Source organism: Tamandua tetradactyla, chromosome 1 (genome assembly GCF_023851605.1).
Source record: "Tamandua tetradactyla isolate mTamTet1 chromosome 1, mTamTet1.pri, whole genome shotgun sequence".
In the NCBI taxonomy this organism is placed as follows: domain Eukaryota; kingdom Metazoa; phylum Chordata; class Mammalia; order Pilosa; family Myrmecophagidae; genus Tamandua; species Tamandua tetradactyla.
This window is the reverse complement of record NC_135327.1, coordinates 207,858,018-207,875,208: the sequence shown is the minus strand read 5'-3', so window position 1 is coordinate 207,875,208 and position 17,191 is coordinate 207,858,018. Positions and strand designations below refer to the sequence as shown.

Below are 17,191 nucleotides of genomic sequence, written 5' to 3'. Positions count from 1 at the left end.
ACGACATATCAGATAAAGGTCTAGTATCCAGAATTTATAATGAGATTGTTCAACTCAACAACAAAAAGATAGCCAACCCAATTACAAAATGGGAAAAAGACTTGAATAGACACCTCTCAGAGGAGGAAATACAAATGGCCAAAAGGCACATGAAGAGATGCTCAATGTCCCTGGCCATTAGAGAAATGCAAATCAAAACCACAATGAGATATCATCTCACACCCACCAGAATGGCCATTATCAACAAAACAGAAAATGACAAGTGCTGGACAGGATGCAGTGAAAGAGGCACACTTATCCACTGTTGGTGGGAATGTCAAATGGTGCAACCACTGTGGAAGGCAGTTTGGCGGTTCCTCAAAAAGCTGAATATAGAATTGCCATATGACCCAGCAATACCATTGCTGGGAATCTACTCAAAGGAATTAAGGGTAAAAACTCAAACGGACATTTGCACACCAATGTTTATAGCAGCGTTATTTACAATTGCAAAGAGATGGAAACAGCCAAAATGTCCATCAACAGACGAGTGGCTAAACAAACTGTGGTATATACATACGATGGAATATTATGCAGCGTTAAGGCAGGATAAACTTATGAAGCATGTAATAACATGGATGGACCTAGAGAACATTATGCTGAGTGAGTCTAGCCAAAAACTAAAAGACAAATACTGTATGGTCCCAATGATGTGAATCGACACTCGAGAATAAACTTGGAATATGTCATTGGTAACAGAGTTCAGCAGGAGTTAGAAACAGGGTAAGATAATGGGTAATTGGAGCTGATGGGATACAGACTGTGCAATAGGACTAGATACAAAAACTCAAAAATGGACAGCACAATAACACCTAATTGTAAAGTAATCATGTTAAAACACTGAATGAAGCTGCATCCGAGCTATAGGTTTTTGTTTTGTTTTGTTTTGTTCTTACTATTATTACTTTTATTTTTTTTCTCTATATTAACATTCTATATCTTTTTCGGTTATATTGCTAGTTCTTCTAAACCAATGCAAATGTACGAAGAAACGATGATCATGCATCTATGTGATGATGTTAAGAATTACTGATTGCATATGTAGAATGGTATGATTTCTAAAAAGAAAAAAAAAGGATAGTACAATACTACCTAATTGTAATGTAATTAAGTTAAAACACTGAATGAAGCTGCATCTGAGCTATAGTTTTTTTTTCTTATATATTTTTGCATTTTTTATTTTTATTTTTTCTCTATATTATCATTTTATTTCTTTTTCTGTTGTCTTGCTATTTCTTTTTCTAAATCGATGCATATGTACTAAGAAATGATGATCATACATCTATGTGATGATATTAAGAATTACTGATTGCATATGTAGAATGGAATGATTTCTAAATGTTGTGTTAGTTAATTTTTTTTAATTAATAAAAAAAAAAAAAGAATTATACATCATGACCAAGTAGGATTCATCCCAGGTATGCAAGGATGGTTCAACATAAGAAAATCAATGAATGTAATACACCATATCAACAAATCAAAGCAGAAAAACCACATGATCATCTCGATTGATGCAGAAAAGGCAGCTGACGAAATTCAATATCCTTTCCTGTCGAAAACAATTCAAAGGATAGGAATAGAAGGGAACTTCCTCAAAATGATAGAGGGAACATATGAAAAACCCACAGCTAACATCATCCTCAATGAGGGAAAACTGAAAACATTCCCCCTAAGATCAGCAACAAGACAAGGATGTCCACTATCACCACTGTTATTCAACATTGTTTTAGGAAGTTCTAACCAGAGCAATTAGACAAGAAAAAGAACTGCGAGGCATCAAAACTGGAAAGGAAGAAGTAAAACTCTCACTGTCTGCAGATGATATAATACCATATGTCGAAAATCCCAAAAAATCCACAGCAAAACTGATAGAGCTAATAAATGAGAACAGCAAAGTGGCAGGTTACAAGATCAACACTCAAAAATCTGTAGTGTTTCTATATACTAGTGTCATGGTTAGGGACAGGTGTCAACTTGGCCAAGTTGTGGTACCTGTTCATCTGATTGGGCAAGCGCTGGCCTGTCTGTTGCAATGAGGCCATTTCATAGGATTAGGTCATGAGCACGTCAGCTACATCCACAGCTGATTCCGTTTGTAATCAGCCAAAGGGGAGTGTCTTCTGCAATTAGTGATGCTAAAAGCAATCATGGGAAGCCTTTTAAGGAGGACTCAGAGGAGACAGGTTCCATTCCTGCTTTGGCTGGTGAGCTTCTCCTGTGGAGTTCATCCAGGCCATCCATTGGAGTCATCGGCTTCGCAGCCTGCCCTGTGGATTTTGGACTCTGTGTTCCTACGGTCATGTGAGACACTTTCATAAATTTTATATTTGCAAGTATTCCCTGTTGATTCTGTTTCTCTAGAGAACCCTAACTAATACAACTAGTAATGAACAATCTGAGGGGGAAATCAAGAAACGAATTCCATTTACAATTGCAACCAAAAGAATAAAATATTTAGGAAGAAATTGAACTGAAGAGACAAAAGACCTATACAAAGAAAACTACAAGATATTGTTAAAAGAAATCACAGAAGACCTAAATAGATGGAAGGGCATACCGTGTTCATGGATTGCAAGACTAAATACAGTTAAGATGTCAATTCTACCTAAATTGATTTACAGATTCAATGCAATATCAATTAAAATCCCAACAACTTACTTTTCAGAAATAGCAAAACCAATAAGCAAATTTATCTGGAATGGTAGGGTGCCCCGAACAGCTAAAAGTATCCTGAGAAAAAAAAAATGAAGTCGGAGATCTCAGTTACCTGACTTTAAGGAACATTATGAAGTTACAGTGGTCCAAACAGCATGGTACTGGCAGAAAGATAGATATACTGACCAATGGAAAAGGAGAGAGTGTTCATAGACCCTCTCATTTATGGACAACTGATCTTTGATAAGGCAGTCAAGCCAACTCACTTGGGACAGAACAGTCTCTTCAATCAATGGTGCCTACAGAACTGGATATCCATATGCAAAAGAATGAAAGAGGACCCATATCTCACCATATACAAAAATTAACTCAAAATGGATCAAAGACCTAAAAATTAGATCTAAAACCATAAAACAGAGGAAAATGTAGGTAAATATCTTATAAATCTTACACTAGGAGGCGGTTTCCTAGACCTTACACCCAAAGCAAGAGCTTTAAATAAATAAATAAATGGGAACTCCTCAAAATTAAACACTTTTGCACATTAAAGAACTTCGTCAAGAAAGTAAAAAGAAAGTCTACAAAATGGGAAACAATATTTGGAAATGATATATCAGATAAAGGTCTAGTATCCAGAATTTATAAAGAGATTGTTCAACTCAGCAACAAAAATACAACCAACCCAATTGCAAAATGGGCAAAAGACTTGAACAGACAGTTCTCAGAAGAGGAAATGCAAATGGCCAAAAGGCACATGAAGAGATGCTCAACTTCCCTGGCTACTAGAGAAATGCAAATCAAAACCACAATGAGATATCATCTCACAACCAACAAAATGGCCATTATCAATAAAACAGAAAATGACAAATGCTTGAGAGGATGTGGAGAAAGAGGCACACTTATCCACTGTTGGTGGGAATGTCAAATTGTACAACCGCTGTGGAAGGCAATTTGGCGGTTCCTCAAAAAGCTAAATAAAGAATTGTCATATGACCCAGTAATACCATTTGTAGGAATCTACTCAGAGGACATGAGGGCAAGGACACAAACAGACATTTGCACACCAATGTTTATGGCATTTATTTACAATTGCAAATAGATGGAAACAGCCAAAATGTCCATGAACAGAAAAATGACTAAACAAACTGTGGTATAAATATACGATGGAATATTATGCAACCGTAAGACAGAATAAAGTTATGAAGTATGTAACAATATGGCTAGACCTTCAGGACATTATGCTGAGCAAGATTAGCTAAAACAAAAGGACAAATACTGTATAGTCTCACTGATATGAACTGACATTAGTGAATAAACTTGGAGAATTTCATTGGTAACAGAGACCATCAGGAGGTAGAAATGGGGTAAGATACTGGGTAACTGGAGCTGAAGGGATATAGATTGTGCAGCAGGACTGAATGTAAAAACTCAGAAGTGGACAGCTCAATACTACCTAACTGTAATACACTTATGTAAAAACAGTGAATGAAGCTGAATAATAGAGGGAGGAGGGCTGAGGGCACAAATGAAAACAGAAAGAAAGATAGATGATAAAGCCTGAGATGGTATAATCTAGGAATGCCTGGAGTGTATAATGATAGTGACTAAATGTACAAATTTTAAAAATGTTTTTGCATGAGGAAGAACAATGGAATGTCATTACTGCAGGATGTTGAAAATAAATGGTAATTGACCATTTTAAAATTAATATTTTAAAATTTAAAATTAATATTTTAAAATTTTAAAAATTTAAAATTAATATTTTAAAATTTTAACTTATGTATGAGAATAAAGCAAAAAATGTTTATTTGGTACAAAATTTGTATTTTGACTAGTGCATTTCCTAATATAACTTACGTAGATAGCTTAACTGTACACCATAAGTACATGGAACCTCGAGTAGGACATGGGATTTTCTTGGTTTGCCCAGAGTATTGCCCGATAAATCCCAGAGTGATTTGAACAGTGAATAAAAAAGTATTTGCAAAGTTCCCTTCAGGGAATGATGAGAATGGGGAAAATTCAACTTCCTCAAGTTAAATTCTTGATATTCTCACAAGCAAGTGAGGACAATCAAAGCTACAGGCTGAACCCCCACTCTTGGGATTTGTTCATATGAAACTTAACCCTATAAAGGATAGGTCAAGCCTACTTAAAATTAGGCCTAAGAGTCACCCCCAAGAGAACCTCTTTTGCTGCTCAGATGTGGTCTCTCTCCAGCCAACACAACAAGCAAACTCATCACCCTCCCCCTGTCTATATGGGACATGACTCCCAGGACTGTGGACCTTCCTGGCAATGTGGAACAAAAATCCTGGAATGAGCTGAGACTCAGCATCAAGGGATTGAGAAAAACCCTAGAATGAGCTGAGACTCAACATCAAGGGACTGAGAAAACCTTCTCAGCTAAAAGGGGGAAGAATGAAATGAGACAAATTAAGTGTCAATGGCTGAGAGATTCCAAACAGAGTCGAGAAGTTATCCTGGAGGTTATTCTTATGCATTAAATAGTAACACCTTGTTAGTCAAGATACAATGCAGAGGCTGGAGGGAACTGCCTGAAAATGTGGAGCTATGTTCCAGGAGCCACGTTTCTTGAAGATGATTGTATCATGATATAGGTTTCATGATGTGACGGTGTGATTGTGAAAACCATGTGTCTGATGTTTCTTTTATTTACTTATCAATAGACGAGTAAAACATATGGAATAAAGTTGAATAATGGGGGAAGAAATGTTAAAATAAACAAAGTGAAATGCTGGTGATCAGTGAGGGGGAGGGGTGGCAGTAATGGTATATATATTTTTTTCTGTTTTCTTTTAATTTCTTTTTCTGAACAGATGCAAATGTTCCAAGAAATGATCATGATGATGAATATGCAACTATGTGATGATATTATGAATTACCAATTATATATGTAGAACAGAATGATCAAAAGTTACTAATGTTTGCAGTTGTTTGGCGTTTTTCAGTATTTCAAAAAAATTTTAAACTTTAAAAAAAAAAGTCACTGGAGACGGGCCACGGTGGCTCAGCAGGTAGAATTCTCACGTGCCAAGCCGGAGACGTGGGTTTGATTCCTGGTGCCTGCCAATGTTTAAAAAAACAAAAAGGCATTGGATATTTTTCACTGATAGGCTCATTTTAATACGGTTTTAGTGAGGCAGAAACCATTTAAAAGTGTGTTTTCTGTCATATGGCACAAAAATGCTCACACAAGCAGTGGTGGGAACAAGAACATGATGTGAGTATTCAGTTGATGGTTAGAATCAGCATCCCAGATTTGGCTGCTCCATAGCTAGCCTCAGACTAAAATCATTCAACAAAGCAGACATACAATAACACCTTGTCCAATAACTCCTAAACCTGCCTTTGTATTACTACTGCTAGCTTACTCTGAGCTTCAATAACTACTTCCTTACTTGGCCTAATTAAGTCTAAATTCATGGAAGACCATTCTTCTTTCTCCAAAGAATGTGACTGAGGACAAAAAGAAGAAAATAAATCCTCATTGCAATCTATGGAAGACTTACTAATTGAAAAAAAAAAGTGTGGGGGTGAGTGGTTGGGTTAGATTCCATCCTATTTACTTGATTAATGACTAATGATGGCCAAAGGGAAGTTGCAAGCATGAATTATTGGGTCATGTGAAATATCCTTTCAAGTAAGAAAAAGGAGACTATGGAGTTAGAAAGATGGGAGGATCTTTTTAATAGAGTAAAAAAATCAAGATGAGGATAAGCATCAGAAGGAACAGGTACAGGAAAGATTAAATAAATATGCCTTTTTCTATGCCAGGTAGTTAACCTCATAGTATACAGGTTAGTTCTCCCCCTCAACTCTGAGGCTCTGAGGCACTGCTTCAATGGGCCTTGGACAAAGAGGGCAGGATAATAATGGTGAGGAAAATTTCAAAAAAACTGGATTCAAGAAACTAGCTGATCAATTTCTTCTTTCCTTTATTGCCAAATATTGAAGGATTAAGTATAGAAGCCATATGTAAAGTTGAATTTCTACTTTTCTGACTCATAGGTTATGTTGTGTTCTTCCCCATTTTCCCCTCAAATTTGTGCTACACATGACAAAGTTTATTTCAAATTTTCTATTTGAAACATTTCTGGAAATTTTCTTCTCTTGGTTAGTTAAAAATTTTATTAGAAGTAGTACAGATATCCTGCAATTGATCATTATGTCCTCCCTACCCAACCTAGTGAGAACAAATTTTAGGCATGTTTATAAAGATTACTTTTCTCAGGGGAAGTAAGCAGACTGAGGAAACCATTGTCCTTTGTAGAACGTTGCATGGATCTCTGTGAAAGGATCAAGGTTACACTAGAATAAGTGAATATAGTCATAAGTTTTCTTGTGACAGTCTTCCCACTCCAAATTGGCCAAGATGTGAGAGACAGGGATTCAGATGTAGTTTTAAATTATTAAGAGGGAACAGTCTGAACAGACACACAAGCCCAGGCCAAATAACGTTACTAATTAAAATGAAAAAACTCATACAGTGCTTGCCCACATTTCTGTCTATACACAGATCTACTTTGATTTGGAGTAGGTATGGAGAAGAGACAGGGAAAGTTCAGAGATTTTGCAATTACTTAGATGAATAATCAAGAAAATGCAAGTTGTTGTAATGGCTGTCCTGGTTTTTAGGTAAGCTGCCTAGGCAATGAGAAGTTTTCACATCAGACATACAAACAGCATTTCACCCTTCTTCCTTCAGTCCAAAGCAACACAGAAATAACAGTCATGCTTCCTGCTGCTGTTCTGAACAGACATAACAAACCATTTGCTTTCTAGGAACAAAGACCAGCTGCACATAATTTTGTTGTCATTCCTTTGTTCTATTATTTCCCACTACCCAAAAACATTTAGTAAAATAACTATAAGTTATTGGTATTTAGAGCAGCGTAAACAAATGAAATGAAAGGACACAGATGGCAAAGACACAGCATTTCTGCAAAAAGTGGTGAATGCAGGAACATCCTCAGCTTGCCAGGCTTTATATGAAGCTTGCATTTTTTTTTATCCTTGTCTGTCTGGTTTCTGAGTCCCAGATTGCCGGGCACAGGACTGTTATTATTAAGCTGCTTCTTTCTTCTGGAAATTTTATTCACCTCCTCCTCACTCTTCTTCTTCTTGTCTTCCACTTTCTTCTTTTCTACTTGGTGTGTTCATTTTAGGTCAAACTTCTTGTGAAGCTCTTTCTCTGTATCTTTGAGTTCAATTTCTTTTTGAACAGACAGTAATATTTGTCTCATTTCTTCTTTCCTCTGTAGCCTTCCCAAGAATTCACTCTGTTGTCTTTCATTTGTCTGCTGAAGACTGAAGGGCTTGCTATCAGGATCCATGTCTTTGAAGCCCACCTCCTTGCACTTATAGTGCCAGTACAGTTCAGTGTAAGTCTGTTCTCACAAGTCTTCCGTGTTCACTCAGATCAGTGTCTCCCAGAGTTTCACAAAATGACAATGGTTTTCATTCTCAACCTGCACCGTACCCCAAAATTACTGCCTGGCCCTTGCCATTTTTTGCTGCTGACCACTGCAAATGGGAAACAGATACTCACTGCTGTATTAATCTCTGTCACTGTTTCTTCATCTTTGGGGAACTGGTGTATCTGGATATCACTGATGACTAGTTCACTCATGATCTTACTCCTTAATTTGTGTAATTCATTCTTGGCAATGGTGTCAGCTTTTGCAATTATTAGAATGATGTTCAACTTACTGTCCAGCTTTTTCATGGTGACCAGTTTCAGGGATTTCAGTGAATTTCCGTAGAGACAGTCATAGATCCTTGTATCCTTGTAGTTGAAGAAAGAACGTATGATCTCCAATTTCTCTTGCAGATAGGCCTCAAACTGTGCATCAACATACTCCACTACTGGCTTATAGCTATCATCTTTATTTGTCTCCAAATCCCATGGTATCAACAATGGTTAACTTCAGCTGTATGCTATTTTCCTGAAGCTCATAACTTCTGGCTTTTAACTGGACATCTGGTTCATTATCAGTAGCTGGGTCACTTTCAAACTTGGTGTTAGACAGTGTCCATTAGCACTGATTTCCTAATACCTGTCTCACCACATAGGATATTGAAATAGAATCCCTGAGAAGGAGACTTGCTGACCAGCTGGTCAGGGAGACTGTCAAATCCAATATGGTCAGATAGGGACAAGTTTCAAAGCTCTTCATTTTTTCCAAAATGAGATGATTTTGCTTCCAGAATCATATTTCCCTTTTTCCTGGACAAACCAAAGAGAAATTGATGAAAACAGGTAATGTTCCTAATGTCCTTTTATCTTTTTGAAACAGAGGGTCTTGCTACTGCCACAGCCAGAGGCTATAGCTCTGGCTCCGACTGCCAAGAAAATGTATTTTTAAAAGCACTACACACTCCAAGCACATTCAGGTAAAGGGGCATCATATCGGCAGATAGTTCAGGAAAACATGCATAAATAGTAGAGGTTTTTTTAAATTATAGAAGAACAGATATTCCTAGCTATTGGATATGAACAGCCCTGAAAAATGGACTATTTTAGAAAATATGATTAATAATGACTCTAGAGGAAGTAGAAAACTGAAATAATTATAACTAGGGAAGATAGTGAAGTGTTTGTCAAAACAGTTATTGCCACTAAAAGTTTTTATCAAAGAGGTTAAGGGTAGAGGGGAACATGTTTACCACGGAATAAGGGTAGAAACATTGTGGAAATGTGGGCATAAAAGGCAAGGGAAAAAAGACAGGGGTACAGGAATAAAAGTATAGAAGAAAACAAATGATCAGAAGTACATTTTTAACTTTCAGGCACTATACAAGAATAATCAAAAATTTATATCATGATGGCAAAATTTTCATACTTATACTTACTCCCAGTTGAAGAAACCAACAGCCAGTTCTGTGGGCACCAAGAGTAGCAGACAGAATCCAATGATTGTCTGAGACACCACATCTATTTTGCTCTGGCAAAAGCCTAAGGACTAAGACATCTTCCTGGTGACTTAAAAAATGCCTTCGATGGCCCACTCAGGCTGGTTTTATAATTGACTGAGCTTCACTATGTTTGAGTAATACAGGTCCTATACATGTGCTCCTTAATTTACTGCAGTCTAAATGATGAGATGGCTAAAACAAGCTCATTCCTCCTTCAAAGCAGCATCCTTAAATAAGAAATTAAATAATGTATTACTTGTAGACCAAGAGTTCTATGTTTCACTCCTTATTGATAATGCCTTTATTTTTCTTTATCACCTTTTGGAAGCATGAAATAACCTTTATATTTGCTTTTCTTCTCTTCTTGGTCCCAACCTCTCACTTGGACTTTTTACAAGATATCAAATCTACATTAAAAAGACCTTCATTACTTTATTCAACAGTTGTAAGCATATCCTGCAGATGACTTTCCTGGTTAATGTTTCCTCAAACATCAAACTCTCTTGAATTTGAGAATGTCTTAATATATAATTTTTTTTTCAATATGTATGTATGAAAATTTACGTCACAAACCTTCAATACAACTTTGTGTTAACATATTTAACGTAAAATTTGCCACTTCAAACACTGTCTTTTTTTTTTTTTTCACATGGGCAGGCACCAGGAAACGAACTTGGGTCTCCAACATGACAAGAATTCTACATGCTGAGCCACCATCACAGCGCCCCACTTTAAACATTTTTAAGTGTACAATTTCAATGGCATTAATTTCTTTTACAGTATTGTGCGACCATCATTTTTCACTTCAAAACCTTTTTCATTATCCAAAACAGAAACTCTATCTATGAAGTAGTAATAACTCCCCATTCCCACTATTTCTAAACCCTGCAACCTCTAACCTTCTCTGGGAATCTGCTTATTCTAGAAATTCCATGTTAAGTGGAATCATACAGTTTTTGTTCTTTTTGGCTTATTTTACTCAGCATAAAATTTTCAAGGCTCATCCATCTTGCAGCATGTATCAGTGGTGTGAATTCGTATTTCATTGTGGTTTTGATTTGCATTCCCCTACTGGCTAATGATACTGAGCATCTTTTTATGTGCTTTTGGCCATTTGAATATCTTCTTTGGAGAACTGTCTATTCAAGTCCTTTGTGTATTTTTAATTGAGTAATTATTGTCTTCCTGTTGTTGAGAGGTAAGAGTTCTTTATATGCTCATTAAACATTTATCAGATGTATGACTTTTATTTTCTCCCATTTGGTAAGTTTTCCCTTGAGCTAACAAAAGTTTTTAATTTTGATGAGTCCAATTTATCTACTTTTTCCTTTAGTTGCTCATGCTTTTGGTATCATATTTAAGAGCCCATTCTTAATACCAAGATAACCATTTTATGATTTTAACTTTACATTTAGGTCCTCAGTTCATTTTGAATTAATTTTTGCACATGGTATAAGGCAGATGTACTATATGATATTTTTAACACAACCACCTACAGAAAAGTTTCAAGTTATATTCCAAAAAGAGAATGTCATACCCAAGTTTACTTTTAAAATTGATTTAAGTGTAAACAAAGAGCACTTTGCTAACAGTTTCACATTACTGCATACAAAGCAACAGTTAAGAACTGTAATGTGGTCAAAAAGTGATGTTTTAACGACTTATTTTACAAGTTTGCTATATTTTACTTTATTATAAGTACACTCGAAGAAACAGCTTGGGGTTTTGGATTAAAGTATATCTCACAATTTTTCCCATTTAAATTGACTACAGGCTCCCAGGAGGTTCTCAGGGGTTGAGGTTGAAGGTGTGTTTTGTATTTTCCTGAACACGTAATTTTTAGCAATGAACTACTGAAGCAAGACAAGACCCCATTTAATTGCTGTTTTCTATTAGCAAAATGAAAAATAAAATATTTAAAGCATTTCTTCTTTGAAATAAAAAAATGTCATTTATTTCCTCCCTTTTCATTTGCCCAAGTCTATAGTATTACATAATTAAACCAAAAAATGAACTAAATAAAGTACTTTCTCAAAGTTTACTTCGGATAAAGTAACTGAAGACAGTTTTACAACAATACATTATACAAAGGAATGGAAAATAATTTAAGAGAGTATTTGAAGCGCTGGTTTCTAATATATTTATAAATGTCCATTTGCTCCCATGCCTACAAAGCACGGCCTCTGGTAGCCTTTGCCCCAAGTTCACAGTGGGGATATTTTCCACAAAAAAAGGACTGTTTGTGTGTGGTAAAGCAAAGCTCCCCTTGGCCAAAGAAAATAAGGGTTTTCTCTATCAGAAGTGTCTTCACATCAGTAAGTCTTTCCAGTTCTGCAACTCTGAAGCAATCAAAACACCATTAAACACAGAAACTGCTGTCTACTTAAAATATTTGAAATAATATGTAAGAATAAAAACTTCTCACACCTGTATAGTTAAATAGCCATGATTTCCAGCAAAGCAGCAAGTGCCTTACTTATTTTCATTGCCTTTTTCAGTTTACAGATCATTTCTTCAACTTTATGAAACTATATCAAACCAAATCAAACAAACAAACAAAAAAAAAAACAAAGAACAAAAAAATCAGCTCAGCGAATTTCAATTCAAAAGGACACTTATCTTCTATCCTTTTTACCAGCTTTCCTCTTTCCAGAGAGTAAGTGTTTGGGCTTCATATCAAACACGTGTCTATCTGCCTCCCCTTTCTTCCCCAACCGATTCATCTTCTTCTGAGCATTCTTCATCATGGTCTTGGCTTTCTTCATCATCTAAAAAGGGAGGGAAAAGACAACCATGAAGCACTTTAGTTACTGAAAAATCAATGTCCGTTGTGTATAATCACAGAACAGTCCATTCTACTGTCCTTAGTCTGCTAAGTTCTGTAGAGACCCAAATAGTCTTGTTCACTGCTGTTTTCCCTCAAACCCACCACAGAGCGATAGGAACTCAATGAGTATCTGCTAATGAAGACTTAAAAAAAATCACATCTGGCACAAATTTTATGCTTATAAGGAAAAGATAAATTTCAGACCTGGAAGATTAGAGTACATCTGTTCTTATGATGTCTTAAACAAATTATGGAACTGCAACTGGTGCTCATGAAAATTTACTAATCACATCTGATTAACAAGTGAGAAAACAATATTAAAATCCAGATTTCTAGATGAAAATGAGGCCATGACTTCAGGTAAGTTACTAGTTTCTAGACAATGGGATAATAATACTTATAATGACTATTATGAAGATTAACTAGTAAGTATAAATGCCTAAAATATCATATGTACTCAAGAAAACGCCCTTCCTCCCACTTTCAATTCAGTAAATGCTCTTTCCATTATGGGCATTTTTCAGTCTAAAAGTCGCTTTTTAAAAAAAACAAAAAGGCTGCTTGCCAGCTTTATATGTAAACTTTCTCCTACAGGTGAATTTTCATTTTTTCAAAATGAAAAGAAGTTACAGCAAAAGAAATTGTACATTTAAACCTTCTTTCCCCAAAGACTCTATAAATGATTACATTATATGATAGTAACTAAAGCTAGCAACTTGAAAAAACCATTCCCAAATAGCTCATTCTGAGGTATTTCCCTAGTAAGGAAATTTCCCTAGTAAGGGGCTAGTTGGAACTGAAGGTCTTCAGACACTGGGTAGGTACCATATTCTAACACTTCCCTAAATTGCTGGAACCTAAATTCAGACCACTTGGTGCCTGGCAGTATTTATTCCTATTCCATAAAGCTATTCTTTGGTTCACCTCCAACCCCCACCCCCGCCCCCAACAGGAAAGCATTAAGGAATGGTTCACCAGCTGAGCACGCCACTGCACCCTAGCCCAAGCACACTTCTCTATAGAATGGCCAGGTATGGAGGATGCATAACTTTTAAACCTCTGCCTGTTCCTTCTCATCTGTTCCAAATGATAACTGCTGGTGTTTACCCTGAACTTTAGTGTAATAATAGAGGTTTATTTATTTATTTTTTTTTGCATGGGCAAGCACTGGGAATCAAACCAGGATCTCCAGCATGGTAGGCAAGAACTCTGCCTGCTGAGCCACCATGGCCCACCCAATAATAGAGGTTTTCAAAATTATTATATTATATTTTACAGACACTAACCTTGACATCCCTAAGACCAGAAACATCACGCGGCGTTCGAGAGCAACTACGATTCCGAGCTATAGAAGAAGGTGGAACAGAGTCTTCCCGTTTTCTTTTCCTGGTAACACTCCGAGATCTTCTTGCCTGGATTGCATAGTGGGCCTGGGCATCATTAAAATAAAATCAAATAAACTAAGAATTTTAAAAATACATACAATTAAATTCTGATTATTTACTGGTCAAATGTTCTTTTTCAGTTAACATAAGCTGCATGAATTTTACAAAGGTGATTTAACTTCATTTTAAAAAATTTACTTAAGAGCTGTCGATTTCAAAATTGCTCCCCTTATAACCTAGAACTTTAGATTAGCACCACAGTTTATATTTCAGACATAATGAATTATTTCTCTCTGATGCCTCCATTTTGGAGGCTATATGCACACAAAGTAATAAGCATCAGACAGAAGGTTCAACCTTGGTATTAAGCACAGAAATGACACATTAGTAATTGAGAGGACAGATTCTGTAGTCAGACAGGCCAGGTCACAGTTCTACCTTTTGCTGGCTGTGGAGATTTAAGTAAATCCCTTAACCCCACTAATGCTGTTAACTCATCTATAAACTAGAAATCATAAACTATCTCAAAAGGTAAACAGTACCCGGGTTTGATTCTCAGACCATGCACTTCCCACCCCCCAACCCCCCAAAAAGAGGTAAGCAGTGATTAAGCACAGTACTTACTAAACAATGAAAAATCAGAAGCTATACAAGTACATAAGGATGCAGGCAAACAGATACTCTATGTTGCTGATTAAAACCCAAATTATCTAACCCTTTTAGAATAGATTTTAATACAATTATCTTTTGAATCTGGTAATTCCACTTCTAGTAATCTATTCTTAGAAACTAATCTGGAATAGGAAAAAGTTCTTTTAACCAAAGACATAATTCGTAATAGTAAAACAATGAGAATTCTAATTAATACTTGAGATGTCTTCTAATTTTGGGGTTCCCAGAGAAATGATGGGGTAGTGAAGACTTCTGGATTCCTCCAGTGAACTACTGAGAGCCTAAATCATTATGTCTTGGGTAATATCTCATGTCTACTTGATAATTAGTTGGAAGTTAATTAAAGCATCATGATTTTAGTCAACAAGAAAGCTTAAAATCAGTCATGGTTCAAGTAAAGAAATTGTTTAGGACAACAAATTTACCTATTTATTCTGTTTAACATTCTATTCCAATTCATTTTTTCCCCAACCAATTTATTATTATTATTTTAGATGCATGGTCTGGGAATTGAACCCAGGTGTCTCGCATGGAAGGCGAACATGTTACCACTGAACCACTCGTGCACCTCCTGATGCCAATTTTACAAATTTACATGTTTCTTATAAACAACCTTAACTTCTCGGAAGAGACAGCAAATGTTTTTAAATTGTAAGCAACCCAAAAAGCTGAAAATGAAACTGTACAGCTTACACTCAATTAAATATGAAAGGTAGATGTAATATGCACAAAGTATGACCTTAATATATATTTTTGAAAGAAAACAGAAAAATAAAAAGTCCTATGCATAGAAAAATGACTTATACACATCTAACCTAATTTATTTTTGTGTGACTTTTTGTTTTCCTTTTTGTTTTAGTATTTTTCCAAGTTTTCATTAACGTGGAAATAGAAGATAATGTATGCTGCACTTGTGCGTGTATGTGTATGTGTATGTGTAAAATAAATTAACAAAAATGAAAAATAAAAAAGCATCACGGTCACCTCACATGTATGGTAATGTTAATGAAAATGGAATATTCAACTAATGGATGGGAAACTTCCCTCAATCTCAGAGATGATTTTGTTAATTAAGCACTTGTGAATGCCCAAAGTTTTCCTAAAAGTTTTCACATATTGTGAACAATAACAAAACTGAGTCGTGAAAATATCATCCTTCTGCACCAATGGCACAGGATCCTTGAGTCTCTTATACAAACGTCCTGAAATAGTCTCTGATAGGGAACTAGAACAAAGCAGCTAACATGATTTAAGCCACTATTCTCATCTAGCTAACAAGGAATGTATCAAGCAAGTCCCTGCAAGTCAAAACTCCTTGCCAATAAATCTCAATAGAAATGTTGAAAGTTCTAATTTCTTTTCTCCCATATTTTTCAAATCTACTTTTATTCCCACAGATACCAAAAATCTTGGCCTTCTTTGCAAAGTTAATGCAACTATATAAATATCTGAAACCATCCCTACACACTTACATTGTCTTTATCATCCATGTCAACACCAAGATTACGCATCTCATTCTCCAAAACTTTCCGCTGAACCTGAAAAAGAAACAATAGGGTAACTTTTTAAAAAAAATTAGTCTGATGAAATATTAAAAAAATTCAAAGGAAAATATACCTTTTATAATGATTTTTAATACTCTTTCTTTCTTTGGGGGGGAACACGGGCAGGCTCCATGAATTGAACCTGGGTTTCTGGCAATGGCAGGCGAGAATTTTGCCACTGAGCCACCATCACACCACACTTTAATACACTTTTGAAAGAAACTATATTTTTTACGTAGGATTGCTTTCAAATTTTTGAACAGCTCAACCTGATTCGTTAAATCACAAGAAAATGAACACTTACTATGCATTTTATTGTGTGAAACACATTAGGATGTTACGTTTATGTCTTTCTGTTCTTCCCAACAACGCTGGGGATTAAATAATTATTGTCTTCACTGTACAGACAAGATCACTGAATCTGAGAGGTTAAGCAATGTGTCCAAAGACCCAAACCAAGGGCAGAGATTAAAGCTCTGCTGTCACAGCCAAGGAAGGTCAAGAACTCCTTACCACTGACAGAAACCAGAGCATGGAATCCTTCTAAACACTAAATACTGCTAAGAGGAATACAAAAAGCTCTAAGTCTGTCAATACCAGTCATTTGCCATCATATGAAATGTCTATTCAAATATATGAATATTCATTGATAGATTTCTAGAATTTCAAGGTATTTCCTTTCCTTTTCCACTAGAATTTCAAGGTATTTCCTCTCCTTAACTTTCCAGCATCACTATCCTCCTCTTTAGGGAAACTGTTTCTCTCGACTGCCTGCTCCATATGGTTCAGGTATGCTGTCATGGGACCCTGCTCTGGTCACAGCGATAAGGATATGCCCTAAGTCTGATATGACAGACTCCCACCTCCTGCCCCTGACACATTATAGAACTGAAGAGATGATGCTCTAACAAAGAGAGCTAAAAAATGGATCAAGTCCTGACATCATTTGATCCATTCGTGCCTGAAGTGTGATTCTTGCCACATCAGCCAATAAACTGCCTTGTCCGAATTAAGACTGCATTAGGTTTGTGTAACTTGAAAATTATATCTCTGTAACTTGCAAAAGATAACAGTCCTAATTCAAACAGAAATGAAAAAATAAGAACAGGTTAACTGATGGCTTTAAGCTT

The 17,191-nt window shown here is 36.0% G+C and overlaps 1 protein-coding gene and 1 pseudogene across 2 annotated transcripts in view; both read right to left on the bottom strand.

The window, feature by feature from the left end:
- Positions 1 to 354: 354 nt before the first annotated feature.
- Positions 355 to 8,880, bottom strand: LOC143682554 (septin-11 pseudogene; annotated as a pseudogene).
- A 3,179-nt stretch (positions 8,881 to 12,059) lies between these two features.
- Positions 12,060 to 17,191, bottom strand: part of GTPBP4 (GTP binding protein 4) — a 36,821-nt gene continuing 31,689 nt past the window's right edge. For both annotated transcript variants that reach the window (XM_077151738.1, XM_077151742.1), the window contains 3 exons: positions 15,990 to 16,055; positions 13,747 to 13,890; positions 12,060 to 12,401 (listed from right to left, as the gene is read on the bottom strand). In XM_077151738.1, the coding sequence (XP_077007853.1) occupies positions 12,249 to 12,401; positions 13,747 to 13,890; positions 15,990 to 16,055 (363 nt within the window). In that variant the 3' untranslated portion in view covers positions 12,060 to 12,248. The remainder of the gene's footprint in view (positions 12,402 to 13,746; positions 13,891 to 15,989; positions 16,056 to 17,191) is intronic.